Source organism: Xyrauchen texanus, chromosome 31, assembly GCF_025860055.1.
Source record: "Xyrauchen texanus isolate HMW12.3.18 chromosome 31, RBS_HiC_50CHRs, whole genome shotgun sequence".
NCBI classification, from domain to species: Eukaryota; Metazoa; Chordata; class Actinopteri; order Cypriniformes; family Catostomidae; genus Xyrauchen; species Xyrauchen texanus.
In genome coordinates this window covers 32,409,461-32,432,716 of record NC_068306.1, presented here as the reverse complement: position 1 = coordinate 32,432,716, position 23,256 = coordinate 32,409,461, and the positions used below count along the sequence as shown (strand labels likewise).

The 23,256-nt window shown below is 36.1% G+C and overlaps 2 protein-coding genes across 2 annotated transcripts in view; both read left to right on the top strand.

Moving 5' to 3' along the window:
• The window catches only part of rbm27 (RNA binding motif protein 27), a 38,124-nt gene extending 31,551 nt beyond the window's left edge, over nt 1-6,573 (top strand). Inside the window, 4 exon segments of the mRNA XM_052099535.1 lie at nt 3,290-3,487; nt 3,584-3,667; nt 3,768-3,899; nt 4,555-6,573. Of these exon segments, the coding sequence (XP_051955495.1) occupies nt 3,290-3,487; nt 3,584-3,667; nt 3,768-3,899; nt 4,555-4,644 (504 nt within the window). The 3' untranslated portion in view covers nt 4,645-6,573.
• A 13,108-nt stretch (nt 6,574-19,681) lies between these two features.
• pou4f3 (POU class 4 homeobox 3) lies at nt 19,682-20,943 on the top strand. Its single transcript, XM_052099536.1, has 2 exons — nt 19,682-19,777; nt 20,044-20,943. Exons 1-2 carry the CDS (start codon nt 19,682-19,684, stop codon nt 20,941-20,943), a joined length of 996 nt encoding a protein of 331 aa, XP_051955496.1.
• The last annotated feature ends 2,313 nt before the right edge of the window (nt 20,944-23,256 follow it).

The following is a 23,256-nucleotide window of genomic DNA, read 5'->3' as shown; positions in this document are numbered from 1 at the left end:
CAAGGTACAGTCAATATAATTTGTGAGCAGAATATTTTTATTGGGCATCAATTCCAATCAAGCTGTAAGTTATGCACAAAGTGTGAGTTTTATTTAATTGTGCATATTTAGAATACATACATTTTGAAAGAGTCTGCCATTTTTTTCAAAAACGCTACAAATGTAATTTCCATCCGTGTCATTTCCACCACTGAATTCTATTAAATACTCCGTCCCATCAGGATTTTGTTGCATTTATTTCCTTTATTACTTCAGCCCAAAATGGCTGAATTTGTTTTTATAAAAATTTGCGATGCCATTTGTTTTTTTTTTTGCAGTGAAAAGTCATAAAGAAATCCTTGTATACTTGTGTCATGTGTGTCAATGATTGTGTAAGTGCAATTACCTGTAATTATTTTAGTACCTAAAGTAGAGACGCCAACTACCACACCTGGAGTTCGCAAGTTCGAATCCAGGGTGTGCCGGTTGCTAGGGAGGTTTGTCACATGGGGTAACATCTTCATGGTCGCTATAATCTGGTTCGCTCTCGGTGGGGCATGTGGTGAGTTCTGCATGGATGGGTGAATCCTCAACACACGCTAGATCTCCGTGGTAACGCGCTCAACAAGCCATGTGATAAGATGCGCAGATTGACGTCTCCGATGCAGACGCAACTTGAGATTCGTCCTCTGCCACCTAGATTGAGTCACTACGACGCCACGAGGACTTGGAGTGCGTTGGGAATTCGGCATTCCAAACTGGGGAGAAAATAAAAAAAAAAAACAATACCATACTTTTAGGAGAAACCCATGATATAGCTAATATGATCTCAGTGGAAGACCCTTAATTTTCTTTTTTTGCATTACCATTTCACACAATGCAAGTTAACTTTGGTATGGTTAAAATAGTAGCCCACTCCTATGACAATTTTTTTTCTAAAATAGTAGACCTACAATAAAACTCAATTAAAAACACAACTATATTAATAATTAGACTAGGGATGGGTATTTTCGAGTAATTTTGTAGTCGAGTACTCTAACACACAAGAAAAAGTACTCGATTACTCAAATAGCATGTTAAAAATAACATGTATGACACGTAGTAGCCTATGTGAATCTTATATTTAGTTTTATTAAAAGATGTCACCAAGAACTGTTTCAAAATAAGATAACTTCAACAAACTATGCTTTTCTTTTGGGAAATGTAAATGTTTTTAAAAAATAACAGTGAGCCACATTTGCACTCACCCGGAGCTTGCATAGAACCCAATACTAATGGCATTCGTGTGATGCACATACATAAACCCTACATACTGTGTTGTTAAAAAGTATTTGACCCCTTCCAAGTTTCTTCTATTTTTGTGTATTTTTCATACTAAATTGTTTTAGATCTTCAAAGAAAATCTGAGTAAATGAAAGTTTTCAAAATATATATATATATATATATACACTTTGACTAGGCCACTCCAAAACGTTAATTTTGCTTCTTTTGAGCCATTCAGAGGTGGACTTATTATCATGCTTTTGATAATTTTCTTGCTACATAATCCAGTTGCGTAAAGACTGACGACCAGATATTCTCCTTTTAGGATTTTCTGATATAGAGCAGAATTCATGTTTCCTTCAATTACTGTAAGTCGCCCTGGCGCTGAAGCAGCAAAGCATCCCAACACCATCATGCTACCACCACCATGCTTTGACCGAAGTCAAGATGTACTTTTTGTGGAATTCTGTGTTTGATTGACACCAGATGTAACAGGAAACCTGTCTTCCAAACAGCTCTACTTTGAACTCTTCAGTCCACAGAACATTCTACCAAAAGGTTTGAGGATCATCAAGGTGTGTTTTGCCAAAATGCAGATGAGCCTTAATGTTGTTCTTTGTTAGCTTGGATTTTTGCCTCGCACTCTTCAATGGATGTCATTTTTGTCCAATGTCTTTCTGATAGTGGGTCATGAACAGTGACCTTTATTGATGCACGAGAGGCCTGCAGTTCCTTGGGTGTTTTCTTTGGCTTTTTTGTGACTTCCTGGATGAGTCGTCGCTGTGCTCTTTTGGAAGGTTGGCCACTTATGAAAAGGTTCATTATTGTGCCAAATTTTCTCCATCTAGAGATAATGATTCTCACTGTGGTTCTTTGGTTGTCCCAGATTCTTTGAAATACATCAGTCTGGGAAGGGTTACAAAGCTATTTCAATCACCTTTTTCTTCATTTCAGAATTACTTTTGACTTTGGCAATATTGTGCTACTGGGTGAGACCTTTTAGCCAACTTTATGCTGCTGAAAAAGTTCTATTTAGGTGTTGATTTGATTTAACAAGGCTGGCAGTAATCAGGCCTGGGTTTGTCTATTCCAACTGAACCCCATTAAATACTAAATTAATATATTTGGGGATTTAGTAACTGGGTGCAATTCTTTTTCACACAGGCCCAGTTGGTATTGGATAACTTTTTTGCTTCAATAAATAACATTATAATTTAAAAACTGTAGTTTGTGTGTACTCCGATTCCCTTTGATTTGTTAGATTTTGTTTTGAATTTTTGAAACAGTTTAGTATGAGATGTACACACAAACGGAAGAAATCGGGATGGGGCAAATACTTTTTCAAAAAACATTTTTCAAAAACGAACAAGTGGTGAATCTTTGCTTTTTATAAAATGTACGCTGTCTGTATTCAGAGGTTTTCCGCACATACACACATACTGTCTGATTAGCTTTAGAGTTCGCTTCTCTTTTTCTTTCCAGCAATAAAAGCAGATCCTTATCTGTTGGTTTGCATGACTCTGACAAAAAAACAAATGCAAATTGAGCAGAAATCAGTAAGAATCTAAATATTACAAGTATTGCCACACTTTGCTTTCAAAAGCACAGACGCTATGAAATCTTCTCTCATCCAACAGTTCAGCAGCACCCCCCAGTGGACTCAATTGTAACTGCCAAATTTGGTGAGAGATTTAGAGGAACACAGTGTAATTCAGGGCTGCTTACAGTAGGCAAATGCGTAAAGGAACATTAATTTGCAATATTAGAGTAGTGATTTTAATACAATAGTAGCTAGTGCAGAACAAGTACTATTACTCTATTACAGGTGAACATCCCTTAATTAACCTATGTTGTGATTATTATGTCACCTAATGATCACTGATAGATCATTTGATCTATCCGTGTTCATTTGTGATAACTGCAATTATTGAGCACTTTAAACACTAACTACTAAGAGTGTGAAAAATGTTTTAACGAGACGTTCCATCTAGATGTACAAAGTGCTCGACGTTGAAGACTCATCACATTGTTAAAAATGTTTCACTAGGCAACACGGCTGGGACTCATAACTGCTGGGCGTGGCAAGCCACTGGCAGCTCCAACCCGAGGCAGAGGGAGGGGCCGAGGGCGGAGCCTCAGGGGGCGTGGAGGAGCCAATCACATGGTTGTGGACCACCGGCCACGGGCCATCACCATTATTGGCTTAACACAGGAAGAGAAGGAAGAGCTCATGCCACATTTCGTGGTAAGATTTAAGATTTGTTATTAGTGCAAGCTTATACAGAAGTACATTTCACTAAATTTATAATCAATCCACATGCCACGTTCTTTTGTTTTATAGAAATTTGGCGAGATTGAGGAGCTTCGTGACCAAGATGCAACCAGTGTCGTGATGACCTTCAAAACCCGCTGTGAAGCCGAGAACGTACTATGGCTTCTTCGTTTTTTGACATTCATTTTTAACTTAAGCTTAATGGTTTTTGTTAAGAGGTTAATCGCATTTAACACAAATGTATCTTTTTCAGGCTGCAAACCAAGGAGCGAAGTTCAAAGGTAGAATTCTACAGATCTCATGGTACAAACCTAAAATTCCATCTCTATCCACTGAACCAGTTGAGGAGTCATCAAAGGAAGACGTCAATGCTGCTGGATTACATGTAATGGCAGTAATTATTCACATTACACATAATTATATAGTATTTTAATTATATAATTAGTAGTGTTTGCCAAGTTAAATATCATTATTGATAAAGGAGCAACAGTGTCCACACACATTTCCTGCCATCTTGTTTCCTAGGTATTTTTACCATAAATTTTTTCCATAGAGATTTAATAAGATCCTTTAGAAAGGAGTTCTAAGCCATGAAACAAAACAACTAGCTCCGAGGTGAATCACAACATTGCAATTTGTTTTGAAGCAGAAATTGTATTTGAAAATCTGACAAAATAAAAGGGTACAAGACTGTGTACTTGACATCTTTCATTAGGGAAAGAAACTACAACAAAATGCATTGTGAATAATGTAATTGAATTAAAACATAATGGAAAAATAGAAAACTATTGATTTAAAGTCATTGATTTTAAGTAGAGGAACAATATATTTTAAAATTATTGCAGAATTTTCAGATATATACAAAGTAGCTTGAGACATTAACAGTGCGTTGTGGAAATGTTAGGTTGCTGCAGGGCTCTTTTGGTGCACATTGTTTGCCGTGATTTGTATTTTAGAGCCTGGAAAAACCCTGATAATATCAGCAATTCTTAGTTCCACTAGAACGGTTCACATGGATCTTTGTTCCTATATATTTCCAGGAGCCAGTCAGCCCCTTCCTGCTTCCAGAGGAAGAGGAAGAAGAGGATGATGAAGACGATGAATATGAGAGTCGCTCGTGGAGACGATGAGGAAGTGGAATCAACGTCACTATTCTGTATTGAAAAGGACTCTCATAATTGGGTTTTGTTTTTCAAAAAGGCTAATTTATGCGTGTGTGATTAAGACAAAAAGGTCTTACTTTTTCTCAACGGTTTTTAGTATTTCAGAGGCTGATGGTCTAAGCAACAGCATTTCCTTAAAAGGAAAAATATGTGAATGTGAGACGTATGTGGACACTTGCAGTGTTTCTGTCACTTTGAAATCTGCGTTTATATAGATATATATATGTATATATATATATCAAACTCTCACTTTTGCTGAGATTGAAATCAACATTTTGTTTCACTGTGCATGACCAGATATCAGTAATTCACAACATTTGTGACTACTGTGAATTTTGTTTTTTAAATATCTGATTAAGTTTTTTCTTGCCCAGTGTTTGATAGATGTCAAACATATGATTTAACGTGAAAATGAATCTGCACTTTGGCCTCAACCCTTGTTTCTTCAGTTCTTGATGGATGCACTCATCAGACACCATTCCCATTAAAGGCATCTCTTTCCTTTATGAAGAAATGATATGCCATCTTGCCATCAAACCCTTTCAAAACACTTTTTGTATCTGCTCTAAAGTTTAGGCAATATATATCCCTAAATGGATTATTATTTTTCTTCTTATCGAGATTAATATGCCACCGTCTGTAAATAGGAATTTGGTCAGTGTGTCGGACTGTTCATATTTATTTCTCACATTCTGAGGATGTTCCAAAACCAAAAGGTTTTGAGAAAATAATCGTATTGTTAATTGAGGTCAGATATGAACAGAGGTGTTTTGAATGAACTCTAAATTGATTTTCACTTAATTTATGCCTTACATTGTCGTGTACCGCTGACTTTTTACGAGATTTGTGTCTATTTTTTTGTTGTGTAAATTTTGTAAATGAATGCAGTAGAAACGACTGTTCACTATTATTTTAACCGTTAGAATGATTTCATCTGTTGTTACATGAGGCTTATTTAAGTGACTTTTCAACTTGGTCATGCTTTGTTTTTGACTCTCAAGCTAAGATAATTACACAATGCTTTGTAGATTTGTACTTCAGTTCATATGTTGATACCTTCATGTAACGTTTTATTGCATCATCTAGTTTTTGGCACTCCAAAAGCCTGGTCCTGCAGAAATGGGTTGAATATGTGTCAGTTTCTGTAACCTTATTATCAATAGCATGCTGGCACCTGTATGAGTGTGCACGCTGGGGGGAAAAAAGAAAATATAATGTGTGTTTGCAAATATATTTTTTTAATTAGCATATTTACATACTTTGCTAAAAATGATTAAAATATAAGTTTATAGATCCTTTAATGAAGAACCAGTGTTAAACTTTGAAACCTTCCCATATAAACTGTTGATTTAACATTTAATAGCATGTTACTATGCTGCTTGAATTCAATCATTCAGTGATCTATGGATTGTACATAATGTGTTCTTCAAAGTCTCTCAAGAAAGTCTAATTTCTCTTTCTCAATAACTCATGTTAGATCTGGCAGATCATCGTAATGTTGGTTTTGTACACAAAAGAGTCTCGTAGAAAGACTCCAGACTGTGTGTATGTGTATTTGAAGAATGGGTTTCATTCATTTGTATATCCCTTTAACTGCACCACATTAGTATAATGTCATACGTTTAGCGTAAATAGATTTTGACTTTGTTACTGTTTATACATTTAAAATCTATGGATGTATTTTTGAGTTCTCTGTTTGTAAAATGGATTTCTAACAGTCGCATGTTTGCTAATCAATAAAGATAATGGAATGGGGGTGAGGAAGAGGAATATCAAGAAGAAGAAAAAAGAGATTAAAGTTCAATTGGCCAGAAATAAAGATAAAGTTAAACAAGCAGAAAAGAAAAGCTCATCTGAGAGAAAAAAAAAGTTCCATGATCCATTCCATGAATTATTCCTTCTAAATCAGTTGTCATTGTGTTTTTTATGTATGTTTGTTCTTGAAACATTCCTACTTTTAATTCCATAATCTTACTTTATTCTCAACAAATCATTACTTTAATATTTTGATGCTGCAAGTTTATTTCTTGAAACTTTGACAGTGTTTTCATAAAATGCCTTTTATGAGATATTCAAAACACGACTTTAGTCTCATAGTACAACTATTATCTTAATGCTACTATATTCTCCAAATATGAATACTAATCTCCTGATGTTATTACTTTTTCATGTAAAATGCCTATAAAGACATTATTCTTGAAACATTACTACTTCATAATGCTACGACTATTCTCTTAATATTATTACTGTAAACAATATTACAACTTTATTCTCGTTAAATGCTCATTGTGAGATTATTCTCAAAACATTACTAATTTAATTGTATAATGCTATGACTATTCTCAAAATATGACTTTATTCATGACAAAAACTTTGACTTTGAAGTCTTGTAAAATGCCTATTATGAGATAATTGTTGAAACATTTTAATCTTGTCTTTAATCTCTAAATTCTACATTATTCTCAAAATATGACTTGAATCTCACAATGTTACGACTTTATATTTGTAATACTTTAACCTCAAATAATTAGTACATCTCGCGATGTTCCATTATTCTTGACACTTTTACTTTATTCTTGTGAAATGTTGATTATGTTATGATTTTCAAAATCTCAGGATGTTTTGACTATATTCTCGAAAATAATTGGTTTGTTCTCAAAACATTACTAAAATCTCTTTTACTTTATTCTCAAAATATATGACTTTAATATCACCATGCCACGTTATTTTCAAAATGTTACTATAATCTTGCATTGTTACGACTTTATTCTTAAAATGGACTTTTTAGATTTAAATTGTTTTGATGTGGTAGTGGCACTAAACTGCTGTTGTAGTTTATTGGGTAAATGATTGTAAATACAGTTGAAATACAGTGATTAGCTGAAATGAATGTTAGACAAGGAATTTGAACTACTGTATTTATAGGTTTAAAGAGTAAAAGAAACACTATATATGGATCAACTCAAAACATGCTATAATATATATATATATATATATATATATATATATATATATATATATATATATATAAACTATACTGTCTATATATTAAAACTACAGTGTCTTGACTACACACAAATCTATAGAATGTTTCCAATGTAATTGAACAGGAAAACATCCTACCCTAGAGTTGGGTAAACTGTATGCAGTATCAACTAAATCTACTATATATTAACACTTATATGAGCAGAATGTTTTTATTTGTATAAAAAAAAAAAATACATTTGTATGTACTACTTTAATAGACTATTATATACTGAATCTAGTGAATATACTGATCTAGTACTGAAATACTCTCTTGGTTACAAATCTTAATATTTGGATAGAGGAATGGTGTTACATTTTCTTTGTTAAAATGATTGTTCACCCAGAAATGAAAATTAAATCATTACTAATTTAGTTTTTATGAATGAGTACAGGACAGCTTGGTCAGTCAAGATTTTCACTAAATAATATATTAGATTTGATTTCTCACCAAACCTCGTTATATGCTTTCAGAACAATCAAATGGAAAAATGTATTAGACTTTTGAATGATACTTTTGCATCTTTTGAATCTCCTTTTGAAGAAGTGGTCACCATAAACTGCCATTGTATGACATCACTGAGAACAAACATTTTCTCCCTTTGTGTTAAGAAAGAGAGTCATGTGGGGTTATAACAACACAGGGGTGAGTAAACAATGACTGAATTTTTATTTTAAATGGATAGTTCACCCAAAAATGAAAATTCTCTCATCATTTACTCACCCTCACACTATCCCAGGTGTGTTTGACTTTCTTCTGCAGAAGTCAAATTAAGATTTGTAGAAGATCTCAACTCTGTAGGTTCACAAATTGCAAGTGAATGGTGACCAAAATTTGAAGCTCAAAAATCGCACAAGTCAACATAAAAGTAGCCTAATCCATGTGACTCCAGTGGTTAAATCCATGTCTTCAGAAGAGATATGATAGGTATGGGTGAGAAACAGATCAATATTTGTCATTTTTTACTGTAAACCTTCACTCTCAGACTTTCATTGTATGGAGAGCTGAGATTTTGTTCTAAACATCTTAATTTGTGTCCTGCAGAAGAAAGAAATTCAGTAACACTTCATTTTACAGTGTCCATGTTACAGTGTAATTACCAATGTAAGTACAGAGTACTAAATAATGTATAACATGAAACAATATGTACTTAATATGTAATTAAGAACAGCAGGTACTTACACATTGTATATTTTGTGCAATAGACAAAATTATTACATATGTGAAACAGGCCAGTCTTGTTACACCCCTCTTTGTGTAATAGGAAGATCGTTTTACAAAACATTATGTGAAAAATAACGAACGTTCGTAAAATCGCTTATACAAAACACTCTTAACTGCAAAGGTCAATCGTTATTGGGAACATACGCACGCACACACACACACACACACACACACACACACACACATATATATTTGTGCAAGGAACTGCTTTCTTACGTGACGGATCAGAAACTGCCATTGCTGGTTCAAACCAAATAATGCATCCAAACATCTTAAAAATATCCCTTCAGAACTAGTATCACAGCTTGGGCCTTTTTCTAACAAGCTTTTGGAGAAACAAGGATGTACTGCGTGTGTGTGTGTGTGTGTGTGTGTGTGTGTGTGTGTGTGTGTGTGTGTGTGTGTGCAGTGCGTGAGAGAGAGAGAGAGAGAGAGAGAGAGAGTGAGTGATAGAGAGAGAGAGAGAGAGAGAGAGAGAGAGAGATGGAGCGTGTGCGATCATTTGTTGATTTGCTTTCTGAAGATAACGTAATTTTGGTGAAATTCATCCTATTTTCTTAGTGGAAAAATAGCCATCCAAACCGCATTCTCCTCCGACATATTGTCCTCTCCAATGTGGAAACTCCATTAAGAGGTAAGTGCCTTGAGTTTGTGTAATCAGTCTGTTGTGTCTATCAGCTGTGATGAGCCTTATTGCTGAAGTTGTTCGTTTAAAGACGTTTAAAGCTATTTCCTTGCTTTGGCAGTGTAATAGTAATAGGAGAGATCACGGAGTGCTGATGAATAAAAACACTTTTTTTGTTTAGTAATTAATCTATTCATCCATTTATATTGACTGTCTATTTTATGCATTTCGTATTATTATTATTATTATTATTATTATTATTATTATTACACTTGTCAGTTAAAATAAAAATAAATAAAACTTAGGTATCCTGATATTAAAGTTTTAGCATAAAGTGTATATTTAAAATGTAGGTGTTTAAATTGTATCAGGTGTAATTTCACATTTGTCCTGCAGGTGTCTGCATAAGTCTATGTACTTATGATGTTCTTAGCACTGTACGATTACTCCAGAGTATGTGTAAATCTACAAGCATTATCAAGAACTACTAAAGTTACGATGCTTTTGGGAAACGGGCCATAAAACAGCTGAATCGTAAGATGGATTCTACGATCTACTTAGGCTTACGATGCTTTTGGGAAACAAGACCCTGGCCTGTAGCACATACAGATATGTAATAATACTTGTCTTTTGCACATTACATAATTACATTGTGTAAGTACATGCTGTTCCACAACTTAATTATATATTAAGTACATGTTGTTTCATGTTATTACATTATTCATTACTCTTATTTATTCAAATTATTACTTTTTATTTATAATTATACATTATTTATTGAACTTACTTTACTGTTTACATTATAACAGGAACACGATAAATAAAGTCTTACCAGAAATTAAAATTTGAGTGAATTATCTCTTTAATTGCTAAGTTTTCTAAGAATTACAATGCATATTAAATAAAAGCTTGAACTTTTGTCTTGGTCTTGATTTTGACATCTAGGATGTGTTCTTGTGATTCAAATCCTCGTGGTGGCATAGTGATGAATCTGTTAGAAATGTCGTCTGATTTTCCCAACAACATTATTGTGATGACACTTATTTGCAATGTAGACAAACAAAAAAGCAACCAAAAGAAGACAAATATTTTAGAAGCAATTAAAAATTATTTTAGCTGCCACTCATAACCTTGTGTTGACTCTCGGGTCCTATTTGTGCGGCTTTTGTCCCATCCCCCTAATCCAAACTTAAAACACAGTGTAAAACTTAATTTGGCTTCGATGGCTATAACATTCAAATGTTCATCCATAATGCATGGCCATCCCTTACTTTGGGAAGCCAAGTGAAAAACACTCAGAGTCTATTTGATTTAATGCAAGCAGTGTTGATTGCCCTGTGGGAGGGGACATCAAGCACCAGCTTTACAGACTTGTCATTTTCTCATCCCTTGTCACTGGACCAACAACCACTCAGAGCTTGCGCGAAGCCTGGATACGAATGGAAATGGATGTAGCAAGAACACTGCATCAAAACAATAATGCCTAGAGAAGAGCAGACTCCTGTCGCATCTCACCATAACCATATCAATAAAACATGTCAACTGAAATCAGTGCCATGTTGTTGTCTACTGATGACAAGTCTGCAAATACCATCACAATCCCTAAATAATGCAACTGTTCTTTAGATGACAATGGAAGTTTTTGAGTTGATAGGAAAAGATGCCTGACTGTCAAAGCAAGAGACTTGTGAAGTCACTGTGAGGTTGATTTTTCCCGTGCAGGCAATGTGAAACCTGGTGCAGAACCATCAGTCAGGTGATTTAGCTGTCAAGGCCTCATGACAGAGGAACCATTTACTCACCTTTTTCTCAGGTCTGAATATGTGCTTGTTTGTTTGTTTTTTGCTAGGTTTGCCCATCATCACAACTTTGATTTTCAATTGATTTCATTAGCACACAGATTTAGAAAAAAAAAAAAATACATTTCAAGGTAAAACAAAATGTATATCATTAATTTTCAAATTATAAATATCATGATATTTGGGTGTTAAACCATCTAAAAACCTGAAATAATGATGCCTTCACATGCCATTGGAATGATCGCACTTCCACCTTCTGAAGTCTTAATTATGTGAGCGTCATATTCAAGTGATTTGTTATTTGAAAGAATTGGAAACATGGAGAATGCTCACTTCATATTTCTAAGAGAACCCTTATTTTGACAACAGAATATAGTCAGTTTGCCTTGCTGACGATAATATCATTTTGATCAAATAATTTACATGCCATTTTCTGTGAAATAAATTCACAGTTTGCATCAAATGGTTAATGATACACATGAATGTATATGCCTAACACGGCAAGCGATAACAAGGTAGCTGCATTTTGAAAAAAACCCGTCATTCACAATAGATACCGCACTCTCACTTGTCCCTGTAATAAGTGCTGTAAGTTGCTTTGGATAAAAGCATAAATGCAAATGCATGCAAAATATTCTGATATGTACACATACAGTATATAAGTAGGTGAAGGGAGTGAATGACTTGATTATATAATTCACAGTGCATCATGGGGCCATCATGTCTGAGGCACATTTTGTGGTGGTTCTCTAATTGCTGAAGCTTTCTCTGCTGGATCATGGGTAATGTAGTTACCATGATCCAGCAGAGTTTACCATGAATTCTACACGATTCAAACACGATTATTAAACAATTAAGTTGAAATAATGCAGACTGATGACTTCAACAGAAGCGTATTCCATCGATGAGCAACCTCAGAGCTCACTATAGATCTGCTTCTAATTTATCCCATAGACTAACTGATTTTCAAAGATTTTAAACCTTTAATGGGATTTTTAATTCCGGAACCAGACTGTTGCGCTCTGTTAGTTCTGGTCCTCAAATCTGATTGGACGAGCTGCATTATAAGAACGCTTAAATACAGTCCAACAGCACTGGGAGGCTTCACTATTTGTATTACTCTCTGTTTCCATGTTTGTGCTTTTCAAACAGTGGTGGGGATTTTTGATTAATTGTTCATTTTAAATTCTTTCCCTGGTTCCTACAGTTATCGTTTCTGGAGATTGCACATTTATGGCATAAAGAGGTGACAAATGTGCATCTTTTATGTTATGAGTGATGATTCGTTCAAAAAGTCCTTCACAACCCAAATACCCACCCAACCCAAATGATTATAGTCCAGCCCGAATGTTTTTTGCTTGTAACTTTTTTCATTGAAACTGAAGCGGGAGTTATCGAGAAGGTCAATGTTGAAGGCTTAGGTTTGATCATTGATCGTTTCAAAAACCTTTTTCAAATATTTTCTGTTGCCTGTTAAGAATAAGAACTAGTGATTCCCGATTCACTAAAGAACCACTTGTTAGAGGTGGTTCTTTTTAATAAATTTCCTGAATGGTTTGATTCAAAGTGGACTCAGTTCGTGATTCACTCTGAAACATTTGGACGCCTCACATATGTTCTGAATTAGTAAAACAGTGACTAGATCATTTAGAACATTAAAAAGCCATACTGAAGGGTGTAGAGTTGGTTTGAAAATTGGTAGGGACATATTGCAAGGAGGACATTGCAAAAAACAGTGTCTATTTCTACTCATTTTCTATTCCTCTGCCCCACCACATTAAATATTAGCCTTTTTCACAAGAACCATTTTGATCATGAAGGTCTAATTTTATTTAATGTATTTTATAAATAAATCATGCTTTTCCTATCTACCCCAATGTTCTTCTCCAATGTGCAAAACAAAACATGTATTGGCAAAATATGCCATGCACTGTGTGCAGAAAATAGGAAATAGTAGTTAAAAATGCAAACATTCTTGGGCTGTCATAGACCGACTCATTTTGATATATATATATATATATACATATAATGCAGCCACTAGCCACAACTAAATTCTTAATTTGGCCAAAAATTCAGGACTTAGATAGGAAACATTTGCACACGAAACGTGCTTCTTTAAATCTATTAGTTTAAAGGATTTTATGATACAAATGGAAATCCGCTGGTGTAATGCTTACAGAATGATTTAAAAAGCCCTTACAGTAATCACCAATGACTATGATTGGTGCATCCTGAACAGCGCTGAGAAAAACAGATGCCATGTGACAACACCTTTTATGTGTTTAGAAGATGTCAGACAATAATTTACGTATGCATAATAATATTGACAATGTTTAAAAGTAATTAAAATAAAAAAAAATATATACATTTTAAGTATTTTCTAAGCGATAAAATTGCCCAAATAATAGTCAGGACATTTTACATTTTTTCACGTTGATAGGGGCGTGTCCCCATCATCCATACCTAAATCTACGCCTATGGCCATAACTATACCCTTAGCCCCTAAAGATTTCAAATTAAGCAACCCTGCACCAAAAGAGTGGAATTAAACCAGAGTGATTCATTCAAAAACACTGATTTTTGTTCAAAGAAACACAACTTGTTTGAAACATGAGAGCTGTGCAGAAAGAATGTTGTGCTTGATGCTTTGCCTTATTTTGGAACTATTTTCACTGGAAAAGAAGAAACCGCTTCTTTCTACAAACTGCTTCTGCTCACTCAAAAAATAAGGATGTTTCTAACTCCACTGCTCTATGTTTCATGGAAACCTGGCTGAATAAAGCCATCCCAGGCAGAGCGTTACAGCTGTTCTGAGCGGATTGTGTTGCGGAATCATTGGGGAAAACGAGAGGCGGTGGAACATGCTTTTACATCAACGAAAGTTGGTGTACAGATTTAACAGTGTTGAAGAAGATGTGCTGTCCTAATTTCCAAGCACTCTTCATCAACTGTAAGCCTTTCTACTCACCGTGGGAGTTTTCCTAATTTATTCTGGTGTGGAGTGTGTACATCCCGCTGCAAGCATGCATGAACGCAGCGTTGCAACAGCTGGCTGATCATAACACAATCACGAAGAAACAACACCCGGACTATTTGATCACTGTCTGGTTCATCTTCTCCCAACCTACAAGCAGAATCTAAAATCAGCTAAGCCTGTAGTAAGGACTGTAAAGGTATGGACCAATGAAGCAGAGCTGAAACTACAAGACTGCTTTGAGTCCAGTAGTTGGAGTGTTTTTGAAGCTGCAGCCACAGTCCTGGATGAGCGCACTGATACTGTGACATCATCAGTTTCTATGAGGATATGTGCATACCTACTATGACATTTTTTATCATTCAAAAGTGATAATCCATGGTTTACAGGGAAACTCAGACAGCTTCTTCATGCCAAAAAGATGATGCTTACAGAAGTGGGGATAAAATATTATACAACTAGGTCAGAAACACACTGACTAAAGAAATCAGAGTGGCTAAAAGAAGCTACTCTTAAAAGCCAATGATCCTTCATCTGTGTGGAAAGGCCTGAAAAGCACTACCTAGTACAAGAATGTGTTTTACTGCAAGTTTAAAAACCCCAGTCTCACACCCCTCCCCTGTTCTGATCTTCACTTCACACACACACCAACACCTCCTGGAACCCCCCTCCTCCCCCTGCTGCTACTCAAACTGCACTTATGGTATGTGAGGAGAATGTGTGCAAGGTCTTTCGGAAACAAAAGTCTTGGAAAGCTTCAGGCCCAGACAGCGTTTCACCTGCCTGTATGAAAGTCTGCGCTGACCAACTGGCCCTCATCTAAACACAGATCTTCAATAGATCATTGGAGCAGTGTGAAGTTCCCTGCTGCTTCAAACGCTGCACCATTATTCCGGTCCCCCAAAAAAATTTAAATCACAGGACTTAATGACTAATGACCAGTCACTCTCACGTCTGTCGTTTGAGAGACTGGTTTGGACCCCTGTTTGACCCTTCAGTTTGCTTACAGAGCAAACAGGTTTGTAGATGATGCTGTCAACATGGGACTGCATTATATCTTGCAGCACTTCGACAGACCAGGAACTTATGCATGGATCTTATTTGTGGACTTCAGTTCAGCCTTCAATACCATCATGCCTGATCTTCTCTCAACCAAACTGACCTAGCTCTTCATGCCCACCCCAATCTGTTGATGGATCAACAGCTTTCTGACAGATAAGCAGCAGCTAGTGAGACTGGCAAATTTGACATCTGTGACCCTCAATATTAGCACTGGTGCTCTTCAGGGATACATTCTTTCTCCATTGCTCTTCTCCTTGTATACGAATGACTGCACTGCAAAAGACCCCTCTGTCAAGGTCTCGAAGTTTGCAGATGACACCACGGTCATCGGCCTCATCCATGACGGTAACGAGTCTGCATACAAATGCAGGTTGAACAGCTGGCTGTCTGGTGTGGTCTCAACAACCTTGAGCTGAACACGCTCAAAACAGTGAAGATGATAGATGACTTCAGGAGAACCCCCCGCTCACCATCCTAAAGAGCACTGTGGCAGCAGTGGAATCATTCAGGTTCCTGGGCTCTACCATCTCTCAGTACTGAAGTGGGACACCCACATAGACTCCATTGTGAAGAAGGCTCAGCAGAGGTTGTACTTCCTTCACCAGCTGAGGAAGTTCAACCTGCCACAGGAGCTGCTGGCACAGTTCTACTCAGCCGTCATTGAGTCTGTCCTGTGTACATCTATAACTGTCTGGTTTGGTTCAGCCACCAAATCAGAGAGAAGGAAGCTACAACGGATAGTCAGGACTGCTGAGAGGATTACTGGTGCCCCCCTGGCCCCCCTCCAAGACCTGTATGTCTCCAGAGTGAGTAAACGTGCAGGTAGAATCACTCTGTATCCTACACACCCTGCCCACTCCCTCTTTGAACTGTTGCCCTCTGGCCAGCACTACGGAGCACTGTGCTACAGGACATCTAAGCACAAGAACAGTTTTTAGCCTCAGGCCATTTTCCACGTGAACAATTAAACTGCCTTCAGGACTACCCCATAGTGCAATAATGTAAATACATATCTCATGTACATATGTAAATTCACATATTTAATTCAATAACTGCACATACAACTATCTTGCACATACATTACCACTTGCACATGTACATACACCATTCAATATATGTCTTATTATTTGCGTTATACTCTTACTTTGTTTTATATTCTGTGTCTCACTGTAATGTTCTGTGTGCAATTGATTCTCCTATCACCAAAAAAAATCCTTGTGTACTTGAGAACACTTGGCAATAAAGCTCATTCTGATGTTGATATTCATATTTTAGCCTATTTTTTTTTTTTTTTGGATTTACGCATTTCAATTTCATTACAAAATTTCTTCAGATTGAACCATGTACTTTTTAACAAATTTGAATTAATGCAACTTAAAATATTAAGGTTTAGCTCAAAATTAAATTAAAAAATATATATATTTTAGGAGTGTAACTGGACAACTGAAAAGTAATTTAATATTATTTTGATTTTGTTTGTGAACTATTGTATAAAAGTAAAACCACACTCGCAATCGTGCTGCTGTTCTATCTTCAAGTTAAAAATAAATAAATAAAAAATACAAGAAAAACCTTGGCCATAATTCAAAAAATTTAAATAGTTCCTCCTTCCGTCGGAGCACAACTAAAGATTACACTCAGTTTGGAAAAGTGTCCATGTAAATCAAGATGACGCGATGAGCTATGAATGGGGCATTTTTAGGTTGTGCTTTTAAAATATTCATGAGCCGAAACTTTATCTTGTGAAGTATAGGGACATGACTTTATCATAAAAGGTATTACAAACAAGCTAGGGAATATTATGAATAGTTGGCCCAACAGGACTATTTACATTTTTGCAGGTAGGCACTGTTAATCTCCATTAATCTCCATAATGAAAGAGAAAATGCCAGAGAGGTAATGGATGCCCGCCACATAGCGGATGAATAATTGAGCGTCTCGGGAACAGGAGAGGTGGCCGGGGTCGGATGGTGCACGTGTCACTGTACTGTCAGGCTTCTCTTTCTGCAGTCACCAGTGCGGTCGCCACGTCAACCGGCTATGCAGTGAGAACAGGTGTTCACTTCCAATACCGTCTATTTACCTGTATTTGTGTGTGAACTTCACGGTGAGCTGGTGGACGTATGTTGGGGAATTCAGTGGTTTTCAAATAGGAACATGATTACACCTCTCTTTTTAAAAAGTAGCTAAATTGACAGAAGTTCAAAATAATAATAATAAAACAATCTAGATTTTTTTTTTTTTGTCGTAATGTACCGAGGCATTCTATAGGCTTGTAGTGAAAACAATGACTAATAAATTACCCTTTAAATATTTTTATGATGCTTTATCTTGGTCTGCTATATTTTGTTTATATCCTGCTAGATCATCTCTTGTATATGATTTCTTTGTTGATATTTGTTGACAAAAGATTCATACATTTTAAAGAGCTTTTAAAATGTTGTTGTGTTTTGTTTCTTGTTAGTATCAAGCTGTGAACATGTAAGGTGAGCAGCTCTGTCAAAATCCATAGGTAATGAAGATCAGGGGGAAGACAAGGTGAAAATTCGTGCCATTGATTTTGAGACGCTCAATTTTCCTTCCAAGATAATATGGGCGATTAGTATATCACCGATTCCTGAAATAAGGGACTATATATATATTATTATTATTTTTATTTTTTTATCTTAGTTTTTTCAGGCTAAATTGATTCGAAATGGGTATACAAGTGTCTCAGCTAACGAACAGGTTTTATAAAATAATTGATATTTATTCACTTTATAATTTACACAATTAGCATCCAACAGGAGTGTAAAGTCTTTAATTATCTAATACAAGTGTTCAGTAAAGGAGTTAAGTGTTAAAAAAAACATTTTTAAAAATTATTTCTGTTTTCACACTATTCTGACAAAATTTTATATTTTTCCATCTTAACCATGTGTTGTAAACTTGAGCCATTTTTTCATCTGTAAAAACTGCCTCTATAACTTCAACTAAAATGGCCAAATGTTGACACAAAGCCAGGACACAACTTTGAATGGCAGTTTTTTTTTTTTTTTTTTTTTGGGAAAATATAATTTAAACTTTATGTGTTGTTTGATATCTTACTGATCCCATATTTTTAATTTGATATTTATATTTATGAATTGGTTGCATTTTTAAACACTTTGTTTGGCACTTTAATATTGTGTTCTCTGAGGGCAGGTTCAATTGCATGTGCTTCCAAGTATAGAGCAGGCACTTTAAAAATTCTAATGAAATTATTTAAAAATATAAATAATAATTGTCCTGAGGATACAAATTCCCTTTAGAATAAACATTTTCAGTAATTATTATTATTATTGTATTTTTTTACACAAAGAGTCTTTTGTATGTAGGACATTTTTGGTCTATTATCTCAATAATCAGAGATGTAAAGTGAATACATAGGCTATATGTAAATATTTGTTTAAAAAACTAAAGAAAAATCACAATTTTAATCTTAGCACTTAAAGAAATTAAGCACAATAAAAAAACACATTGAGCGAGTACATATTGTTTTATTAATGTTGCTATTACATCACAAGACATTCATTATAAGTTACTATAAATTCTTGGATTTTATGCATTTAAATGTAAATCTACAAAAATGCTCTTTGAGTCAGCAATATAATACAGTATATTGTTGCAGTAGTACGGTGTGTCAAATACATAAATAAAACAAATATATCCAAGCCCTGTATTAAGTATAAATACATCACAAACTAAGAACAATCTACACTGGAAAAATGTATTATTTTTGCACCTGTATAGTGCATCTGTAATTATTATTTCTCTATATATTATTATTATTATTTTTATTATATTTCGTTTGTCAAATCAGAAGCCCACATTTCTCAAAACGTAAATACAAAATAAAATAATGGTAAAGATATAAGAGAATTAATAATAATAATATAAAACAATATTAAATCATTAGTTCAAATATAAATTGTATTAAATTAAAAACCAAAACAAAGACAAAATGAAAATAAATATTTATTCCATTGTAATGACTGCGTACGAACGGTTAAAGTAATTCATTCGACATTGAATATTTTCTATACCCGTTGAAATATTTTTCTTGGACACAGTAAGCGACGCTTGCGCGCCAGTCCTCTTGCTCTCACTGACTTGCAGCTTGAAAGTTGAACACAGGAGCGGGTGGAGGCAGGAGGGCAGTGAGGGGGGGCACCAGGCGGTGCTGCCAATGGAAACAGCACACACAACGAGCGTCTAGCCAGAGCGCCGCGTCGCCTCCATGTCAGGTCCACTTACCTGCAAGGTGCGCAACGAAGATGATGGGAATGAACGGCAAGCAGCACTTCTCCATGCACCCCGCGCTGCACGCGAGCTCCGAGGGCATGCGGCGGGTGTGTCTACCTGCCCCGCAGGTATGTCTCACGGTACACTACTCGTACTGTCTCCGTTCTGTCACTTTGAGGTGTTTTGTGTTGCTCCAACATCACTCCCTCCCCCACCTCCGCTCCTCTCCTTCCTCCTCTGTCTCCCTCTCCCGCACATGCCTATCCAAGCAAAAGCTCCTGCTTTCATATTAATTTTTATGACCTGTGCTTTGAGGAGTGTGCTTGGGAATGTTCTTTAATCCGGAGTTGACACAATTCCCCACTGACTTCCATATGCGCGCTCTTGCCTGCAGCTCCAGGGCAATATATTCAGCGGCTTTGATGAGAGTCTGCTGGCCCGCGCTGAAGCTCTGGTGGCGGCTGACATTGTGTCTCACGGCAAGAGTCACCCTTTCAAGACGGACGTCACCTACCATACCATGAGCAGCGTCCCCTGCACGTCCTCTTCCTCCACAGTGCCCATATCGCACCCTCAGACCAACCTGCCCTCGCACCATCACCATCACCTCAGCCACCAGACCCTGGAGGGGGACCTGCTCGACCACATCTCCTCGAGTTTATCCGTCAGTGGGATGGGGGCGCCGCCGGACCCGTCGGTGATGACCACGCAAGCCCACCAGCACCACCTGCAAATGGGTCACCTGCACCAAGCCATGGCCATGGGCCACCCGCACGCCCTGTCGGTCCACAACGGGATGGCGTGCGTCAATGATGTGGAGTCCGATCCCAGAGAGCTGGAAGCCTTCGCGGAGAGGTTCAAACAGAGGAGGATAAAGCTCGGAGTGACCCAGGCGGACGTGGGCTCTGCCCTCGCCAACCTGAAGATACCAGGGGTCGGGTCGCTTAGCCAAAGCACCATCTGCAGGTTCGAGTCGTTAACGCTTTCCCACAACAACATGATCGCCCTCAAACCCGTCCTCCAAGCCTGGCTGGAGGAGGCCGAAGCGGCTTACCGGGAGAAAAACGGCAAACCAGACCCCTTTAACGGCAACGAGAGGAAACGAAAGCGCACGTCGATCGCGGCTCCGGAGAAGCGATCGCTGGAGGCGTATTTCGCCATCCAGCCGCGACCGTCGTCCGAGAAAATCGCAGCGATCGCGGAGAAGTTGGATCTAAAGAAGAACGTGGTTCGGGTTTGGTTCTGCAATCAACGGCAAAAACAGAAAAGGATGAAATATTCAGCAGTGCACTAGTCTTGTTATTGCAAAACTAGACATTTTAGGAACACCACAGGGATCTAAATATTTCTTTAAATCATGTTAAGCCTGTAAAGACTCAAAGTAGCCAACCTACTTTTCATATTGCCTTCATTTGGTGCACCCTACAATTTTACACAACTTCAAATAATATGAATTAGCCTCATTTTTGGCCACACTTTACATGACAGTGATCATGTGTAATTACGAATAGGTGTAACACTAATGCACAACATGTAGCCAATGTGTATTTAGCTACACATTGTATGCATTTATGCATTTAATGTGTAATTATTTCCCGGAGCTGATTGCGGTTACACGTGGTTTTATTATTACGATATTAATAAATAATAGACACATGTCATTTGTGTTTTGGTCATTGTAATGTAAAGTACCACTTATGCTTTAAGAAAATAATTAAATGGATATTAATTTGGCACTAAGCAATAGGCTGCTCTTTTTCTTTCATTTTTTTTTTTTTTTTTTGAAAATAATCACATTTATTTTCCAGGAGATTAACTGAACAGCTAAAACTTTGTTTCAGTATTATCACACGTGAAATTATATTTTGAAGTGTGTACGTGTGTTTTTGGTATTTAAAGATTACATTTAAAGACGTATTTATATTTATTAACTATACAATTTACGCACAAGGTATATATTGTGTTATATCACTTGAAATGTATTTTGACATTTGTGTACCAACGTTTGTAATAATCGTGATTGCTTTGACATACGTGACTGCATAGCCTGTATGGTGGACACGCCCCCCCAAAAAAGTCAAAGTGATCCTGATATCCAAAACTGATGGTGTAATGAAGAATGCTGCTATTTGATTTGCATTAATGTAGTCATTGCACTCACTCTCACTTTTAATCTCACTTTACAAAATGTGTGACTTTGAATGTCATTTAATAAACTGTTGAATTTTTCAAAGCGTTCGTGACTCAATTGATTTCTCCTTCTGAAGAGTTCACATGATGTTTCCAAGTTGAACAAATGAACAGAAAAACGTATAACATCTAATTCAATTCAGATTTACTGCACAGGACTATTCTTTTTTAACTCAAAAAGCCACGTGTCGCAACTTTGATAAACCCACATGGACTGCATATTTCTTTCATTTTACATAAATTACATCCAACGAATCAGACGCGTCAAAATCATTGTAATCTCATACATTATTAAGACTAACGTGTTGTTTTATTAATTAGCCTCTCGATCTCAATTGGGTTTAAAATGTCATGAAATAGGCAAATACAGACTAAACATCCCCTCATTTTAGTCACAATAAAGAGAAAATGATCACAAATCAACTTTAAATCCTTTCCCCTCTTTTCTAATTCGCGATGGCAACTTCTTAAGCAGATATCGCTAAATAATAAATGTCTATCACGGCTTTGTGCAGAGGGATTTGAAATTATTAAGTAATGACGATGCAATATTCATTGTATATTGGTATAAAACAGCCCGAGAGCTGAGGGGAGAGTTGTTAGTCAGGAACTCTACTTACAGGCTCAAGGGATGGAGGAAGACTCCGTGTGTTCAGGTAAGATGAAGATGATCCGAGTCGTTCACTGTCACGTCTGAAGATCTTATTCGTAAAGTGCTATGATGTTGTAGTAGATTTTTACAAGTATATTTCTGTTTTAAAAACGAAATGAAAATGTTACATTTTTTACCTCAGAATTTTCTATTTTTTATTATTAGGCTACTGTTCTATTGTTCTATTGCTATAATAAAATGATTATAGGCGATTTCATTGCTCAATTCGCGAGTTTAATTCGTTGTGCGTAATGTTTCACGTTGAGTTTTCATTCGCCCAAATCGTGAATTTTAAAGCAGAACATATTTTATTTTATAACCAATACTAATATAAAAATTTTTTAATACAACGATTTGTGTAAATATTTGAAATGTGTTGCTTATTTATGGACATTAGACACTTGTTTATGGATATTATGTGGCCGATATAAAACGTAGCTAATGTAAGTTAATCGGACATATTTCTTTAATTCAATGTAGCCTATTTCATTCAAGGTATTTACCAAATTTTATTTTTTAGAAGATTTTTGTTTTGTATTTTTCAGTAGGCTACTACGTTGAATCTGAATTTTTTTTTTCTTACACAAATATATAGCCTATATATATATATATATATATGATAATCAGACCCAGATGAGTTACACGGCTAAAGTGATGGAGGTGGGTGGAATTCATTGACTGATGTGATTCATAAATTATTAATGGCATTAATTCAACTTTGTATATCATAACCCACAATGGTGTAAACCAATCTAAGTTCAGCAC

Bases quoted from the DNA above. Each gene is read 5' to 3' on its own strand.
- pou4f3 (XM_052099536.1), top strand. From the start codon at position 19,682: ATGATGGGAATGAACGGCAAGCAGCACTTCTCCATGCACCCCGCGCTG. The intron at 19,778-20,043 runs GTATGTCTCACG...TCTTGCCTGCAG, and splicing joins TGTGTCTACCTGCCCCGCAG to CTCCAGGGCAATATATTCAG.